Below are 6887 nucleotides of genomic sequence, written 5' to 3'. Positions count from 1 at the left end.
ACCCGCTCCAATGGGAAAACGCGCCCCCAAACACTCACCCTGATTGGTCGAAGGCCCGCTATAGACGCCTTGGGAACAGGCCATCGCCTGATTGTAGGGGCTGGCAGCTGACGAATAGGGCAGGCCGACGTTATTGAAGCCCGGATTGTGGCCTCCCTGCTTCCGGAACCGCGCCCGTCTGTTACTGAACCACACCTGGAATTTTCGGGCAACCCAATGAGAAAAACGGGCCTGATTTGCCCCAAACTGTGCCCATACCTGCACTCGGGACTCGGTCAACTTGATGCGTTGTGCGATTTCCTCACGCGTGTAAATATCTGGATAACTCGTGCGATTGAAGGCGGTTTCCAGCTCATCCAGCTGTTGTGCGGTGAAGGTGGTTCTGGAGCGGCGCTGCTTGCGCTTCAGCGGAATCCCGGGCTCGCTTTCGCACTCTGATCCGCCGTCATTTTCGGACGATTTATCTAGATTGCGCCCCATTAATCAAAAAATGCATTTCCAGCACTATTAGAAAGTGACAAAGCGAACTGAGGCGAGTGAGAAATTCGATAATAACCCCGTAATTACATGAATGAGGTGTATTTTCGACAAACGGGGGGCGAAATAATGGCGTGACGACGTTCTGGTAGGGCGCCCCCCCAAATTAGGTGTAACCAATATGACATCAAGAAGACGCATCGTGTATACCATTAAAATTTATTCGGTCCGCGTACCACTGAATGAACAGGATATGACTGGGTGATATTTTCAATAGGACGGGTGGTGCTGCGTGGGGCCCCCCAATTTCAGCCGCTCTATTCAACTATTTGGAAATTTACTGGGATATTTTCTCAATTAATTTTGACCACCCTGTAGTTTAGGTATTAACATTAATTTTAGGTATCTAATTTAGACAACGGATGTACATACACGCCCCATTCCTTTCTCGCAGATGACGTCGCAGGATACGGCAGTTGGCAATCCTGGCAGAGTCAGTTCGCGCTTGACAAGTTGCCAAATTTGATTCGGATCAGTTCTTTTGCAAAATAAGCCGATTATTGCCCCTTTTTCAATCAAAAAGGTGCATAAGAGTTATCCAGACCGGCAGCCAATGGGGTTTAGGCCGAAAATTCGGTCCAAATGCGAAAAAGTGCATTGAAGATGGTGATGTTTGCAGTCGATGAGCGACGGTGGGGAACGTGGGGTAATAGCGAACGTGGGGTAATAACGAATTCACTACCGGCAACTGCGAGTTTTGGTAAGTGGCGAAATTTGTGTGCAACTTTGATCAATTAAGCAACGAAAAACCCAAATCATCAATACGTTTTTTACTGCTTAATGATTTTTTAAGTACAAAATCTTCAATTGGTCCAATGCTTCAACATGAAAGTTGAATGAGCAAAGATGTTTTTATCGCAACGTTTCGGTTGCTAGTGGACATTCTAGATACTTCAATACTTCGAAACATGCATCCTTACATATGTAAGTACTTAGTTCTGTCCTTTCACGATAAAGTATTAACTTCCTAAAGCGCGTTATTAAACACATGACGTAAAACCGACAACCTCCCGTTTTCGTAAATTTCCTTTATTAATTTTAATTTGAAAAAAAAACAATTTTTTATTTATATGCATGTATTTATTGCGTAATTGAAACTTAAAAAAAAATAAGTCAAACAAATTAATATCGGATTCCCTTCCACAAATGACGTCACACGTATAAAAGGATTAGCAACCCTCATTGCGCGCAGCGTCATGTCGCGTCTTTTTGACAAGTCGTTCAATGTCATTGCGTTTCTTGAGCAAAGAAAGGCGAATATTGCGCGATTATCACCCGAATTAGTGCTCAAAAAGTGACTCAAAAGGTGCATCAGAAACAGTTAATACAGTGGCCGTTGGGATTTCCCCGAGGATTCGCTCGAAATGTGAAGAAACGTGGCACATTCTCGGCATCGGCAAGAAGCTGACGCCATAGGGAAGATGGGGCAAATTCGGACAATTTCATCGCCCAAATAGTCTTGGCTGGACGTAAGTAAAGGTTCAGTACATTTATTGAAAAGGCGCAATATAGTGAGGGTCGAATTAAGAATTTTTTTGCTGAAGTTTAGTTTGACAGTGGCATAAAACGTCTTTTGTGTGATCTGGAAAACAAGCACAACTTTGAATAATCGAAGCTTTCCAAGACGTAGGTGTGTGCCAAGCTATTTGGCAGTTATGTCATTATTTGAGATGTCATATTAAAATGTAATCGTCCCAGATTGGAGATTGGTTGGAAAACAACTGCACTCGCCAAGAAATCAAATCGATAATTTTAATATTCCTCCATACTTCCGCCAATTGTAACAATTTCATGAAAGTGCAAGTACATTAGTAGCCATAACATATCTGTCTCGCTCGATGGACAAGTAATGGAAAAAGTACGACAATTATTGCGTCACTGCCAAACAATTTGGGACCGACTATACGGTGGCCCAAAAACATCGGAAAAGTGTCTCTGGCGTCCCTTAATGTGTGTTTAGATCCCTAGACAGGCCTAATCAATGGAATTTGATTAAAGGATGCATTGAACAAAGGAGAATGTAAAAAGAAAAACCGCATTGAAAAGCTGTGCATGTTTAGAACCAGATCGGGATCCTTGTGTGTTGATTAGCACTGGGTGCTCGGTACCATTCGACTGTGAAGGATAGACAAACACAATGCTGGTATTGTGGAGCGTTTACGGTCGCGGGTTTCGTTCGAATTGGAAAATGGCGGCCGCATAGGCATGCAGCGTGACAAAATGGAGGCGCAACAAGGCGGAGACCCAGCACTAAGTACCTTCAATTGCGGATCATTGTTCGCATTACACTCGCTACAGCCCGATCGTAAAACGGCGCATTTCTGAAAATGCTGCCCGTCTTTTGCCCGAAAAATTATTAATGACTCGAGCGGCGGAACACCACCTGTGGTGTCGGCCTGTCAACGCAATGTCATTTATCATCGGCAGGATGGCGCTGTTATTCCAGAGCAGAAGCCACTCCGAACAAATGGGATATTGGCTGCCGCTACCTAGAATCGGGCTTTTTGTGCGGCTATCGTTTTTTATTATTTTACACGTAATTACGGCAAAAATTGGATCGTGCCTCGTTTTGTTTGGGGTGAAAAATGATGACTGTAGAAGAGGGGGGCCCCGATGGCAATGAAATGGATCTATAGGCCAATTCGTTACGTGGGAATCGAGGGTTGTTAATTGCGGATGCCAGTCGTTAAGGAGGTTTATTTATTCAGCTTTGTTTCAATGATAGTCTCAATTTTCTCCGACCGAAGTTTAATGAAAATTCGGCTTTTCAAACGTTTCCATCATCTGCGACCTTTAGGGGAACGCAACTGAAACCGAAGTTTCCTTGGATGTGAAACAGTGTTGTCTTGAACTGGTTTTAACTGCGCTCTGAAGTGTAAACGAAAGCAACACGAACGGCAAAACTACAAAGCCCCAGTGTCGGATTACAATGGAACGAGCTGCCAGCCCGGTCGGTACCCAGTCAAAGAGCCCAGTTAATAGTTAGACAATGACGTAACAGATTGGGTACCGGCCAGGGGTTCTTTAATAATCTCGATTCTTGTACGGCGCAGCGCGTTTGCAGCTACCTGTTTTCGATTACTCATTAGATCGCAGCTCGGTGGTAGATAACAATTGATTTACCAGGTTGATTGGATCGTCATCAATTGGCATCAACGTTGATTGATTGGTGGGCAGATGCCGATTTTCGCACATTCGACAACTAAATCTAGCCATTGTGTTGACAACACCCAAGTTTGCGAGACCGTCACTTGTCAATTGTGGCGCATTAGTAGACAGATGAAGTTTGACAGATGTAATGACGGGAACCGTAGGCAGAATCGCCCTTAGTAGAATTGTCGGTTGTTTTGACGTTGACGTTTTGACGGTGAAGTTTGACGGATGATTGCACGTGATCAGGGGGAAAAGTGTAGTCTGTCCCCAGCTATTTGACAGTGACATCGCTTTTCGCTGATACGAAAATGCTGGTCAGGACTGGAATAAGCCCGTACCTACTGAGAAAACTATGAAGAAGATGATTGATTTTCTCGATGGTTCATCGGGCAGTTTTTGCCCGGCCGAATCAATTTCCATTAATTGAAGCCAATAATTATGATCGAGGGCTATCGATAGCGGACCGGGCAAGCGCAAATACCAGATTCAGCTTAATCATTTTCGAGGCTTGCATAATAACGTTCGCCAAGCAAAAGCTGAAAGTCATTTCCTACTATTATTTAGCTACCAGATTTTTTGCCGGTAATTAAAAACCTCGAACAGAAGCGATACCTGTTACCTGCCATCACAGTCGACACTGTGCTCGAGCTGATTTTTTTTCGCGAGAAAAATGATCTGTGCTGGATGAAAAAAAAATCTGTTTGATCATCGACTTACCGTCGGTGTCGCCGTGTCGGGCTCTGAGGATTTTCGAGATGGCCGAAACGCTGGGCGCGGAACTGCTGTCGCACACCCCGCTACTGACCAGTCGCTCCCTGATTTCCCAGCTGAACATTCCAGGCCGTTCCCTCATGTACTGTTCGATGTGCGACTCGATTTCGGGAGTGGCCAGCTTCGGTTTACTGCCCCCGATCACTCCCGGTCGGATTGAGCCTGTTTCCTGGAACAGCGAGAAAGAGTCCATTAGTTTCTGCGTGTTCGCTTTGCCGCGATTTTTCGCCCGATAAATTGGGGCAATTATTGAAGGTCACCAATAAGAGCGTTAGGCGGCTGCCATCGATAAATTGCACGATTTATTGTTGAAGTGTTGGCGGCGGCTCTCGAAGTAAATTCACAAGGCATTAGAGGTTAGGATTTTTAGGGCAATAAATGTAGCAAATGAGCAAAGAACTTGGCACCAATCCAAGTGTGAAGTCAACTTGTTGGCCGATAAATCGGGCAAAAGCGCGCAATGTAAAACCGGCATTTAATGTCAACAAACAGGGAGAGAAAAAAAAGAAACTACCGACAGGATATTGCCAGGTCATTTATGGCCGCATTTAACGACCGAGCACAAATCGTAACTTCCTTTATGATTTATTAAAACCCATTATGATTTTCACGCGGATTCCGTTTTCATATGCCCGGCATGAACGTTTAATTGCAAATAGGTAAAACTACAAGGAATCGCATCAGCTCATTTATTGATGTGTGTGTGGTTGGGAACCCATTTGCGCGCCGATTGATTAGTTTATGGTCCTTCGAACAGGTGTGGCGATTGCGCTCGAAAATCGATTCTTTATTGGTTTCACTTTGAGCGTGCATGAAGCAGCGGGTTGAGAAGTATTTCTCGGAAAAACACCCGTTTGGCAACGAGGAGACCCGGTTGTGACGCACCGTCGACCACTTCTGAAGACGGCGGTTGCTGTTGCGGTCGAAACGTCTGATTTGATGCGAACTTACCTGGTATCGGTTCAGTATTTTGCTGACACAGCCGTGCGACACCCTGAGTTGGCGTGATATAATGCAGGGCCGGATTCCGGCCGCTGCCAACTCCACAATTTTCAACCGGATATGATTGGGCAGAGGTCGGCCGTTAATGAAAACTCCTCCCAGCTGATTGACTCTGCCCTGGCCTGCAACAGAAAAGTGTCCATTGGACAAATGACTAAATGCGCGAATGTTCGCGATTGATCGCGCACATTCTGCGTTTGATTTTGGCCGAACAGGCCAAGCTAACGGTTGAAATTAAGTCATACAATGCGTTTTGTTTAAAGCGAAGCCGCCGCACCATTATCCCATTATAAATGAGTTTTTAATTACCACCAGCTACCAACCTAATTAAAACATTCATTTATCTGCTGCCGAGTCGAAAATCAGGGGCAAAAACGCAAAGTAAATTAATTCTTTCGCGTCGCGTTTGTAATTAAACGCGGGTACCGGAAGCACTGATTGTTGAACATTCGACGAATTTTAATCAACACGGGCGTGGTCGGGTTTTATTTTCGTGTGAGGAATTTAAGGGTGGAAGCCCCGAAATTGTCCGGTTGGGGTTTCTGGGCTTTTCGTTGTCTTTTCTTGTTTTCAACGTTTTTACTGTCCCCCAAGTCAGCTATCATGGCAACGGCAGTCAATCACCATAGTGACCCACTTAGGGTTTTCTTGTTCACTGGGCATATCGCTGAAATTTCAAGCAATACCCAAAACGGAAAAAACCGTTGCACAATATCGGTAACCTTTAAACGAAAACCGCCACATTTTCGAGCCTCGTTGGCCAATAGAACAGGACTTGGCAGCACGACGAAAAACTGCAAGAGTTTTCGACCGCAATCGAAGTGACATTTTTAAGGCGATTTGACTCTCACATCCTTACAGAACGAGGAAAATCACGCTAGACAGCAAGCGCTATATATAATATACTTAGCTGAAATAATCTAAGCAAAAACATGAAATATCGGGATGGTTTGCCGGTTCTTACGAGACACTCTGTATATGGAAAGCCCGTGAGGAGTGAAGCTTCATTAGAATACAAGCACGAATTGAACCAATTGCAAGTGACTGAAATGCAAAATCGCGGTATTAAATGCGCATCCATCAACTCATCCTTTAGTGGTTCAACATGCTGCTTAGTTCGGAATCTGGAACGGAACTGGAAGGAAAACGACAGTTTTTTGGCTTCGCCGCTGTGGCTCATAAAATTGCTGATTATCCAGTTAAAAAATCGCCGCTGATATGAATTTGGTCCCGACGTTTTGCCTGCAGTCATCGCCAACGTCTTCAAGGTTAGTCGTGTTCGTTTCCAGATCTCATTCTGTGAAGCAAACGCTCTGATTCGAGCGACGACAGGGCTGCTTTTTCCATTCGGGAGCGTAGCTGCCCTCGGTTTTCTCCCTCGCACCCATATAGTTCAGCCAGAGATGCAAGATATCCGGCGCGTT

General features: G+C 44.9%; 1 protein-coding gene across 1 annotated transcript in view; it reads right to left on the bottom strand.

Annotated features, from left to right (window-relative positions):
• Nucleotides 1-6887, bottom strand: part of LOC109543054 (protein gooseberry) — a 21903-nt gene that overhangs the window by 13469 nt on the left and 1547 nt on the right. Inside the window, exons 2-5 of the mRNA XM_019912574.2 lie at nt 5413-5585; nt 4408-4630; nt 259-464; nt 39-195 (exon numbers count right to left, since the gene is read on the bottom strand). Of these exons, the coding sequence (XP_019768133.2) occupies nt 39-195; nt 259-464; nt 4408-4630; nt 5413-5585 (759 nt within the window). The remainder of the gene's footprint in view (nt 1-38; nt 196-258; nt 465-4407; nt 4631-5412; nt 5586-6887) is intronic.

The sequence above is a fragment of the Dendroctonus ponderosae genome, unplaced genomic scaffold (assembly GCF_020466585.1).
Source record: "Dendroctonus ponderosae isolate FM_Combo_2020 unplaced genomic scaffold, Dpon_F_20191213v2 Dpon_F_20191213_4, whole genome shotgun sequence".
Classification (NCBI taxonomy): Eukaryota; Metazoa; Arthropoda; class Insecta; order Coleoptera; family Curculionidae; genus Dendroctonus; species Dendroctonus ponderosae.
Note: the sequence above shows the minus strand (reverse complement) of the source record. Positions and strands in the feature narration are given on the sequence as shown.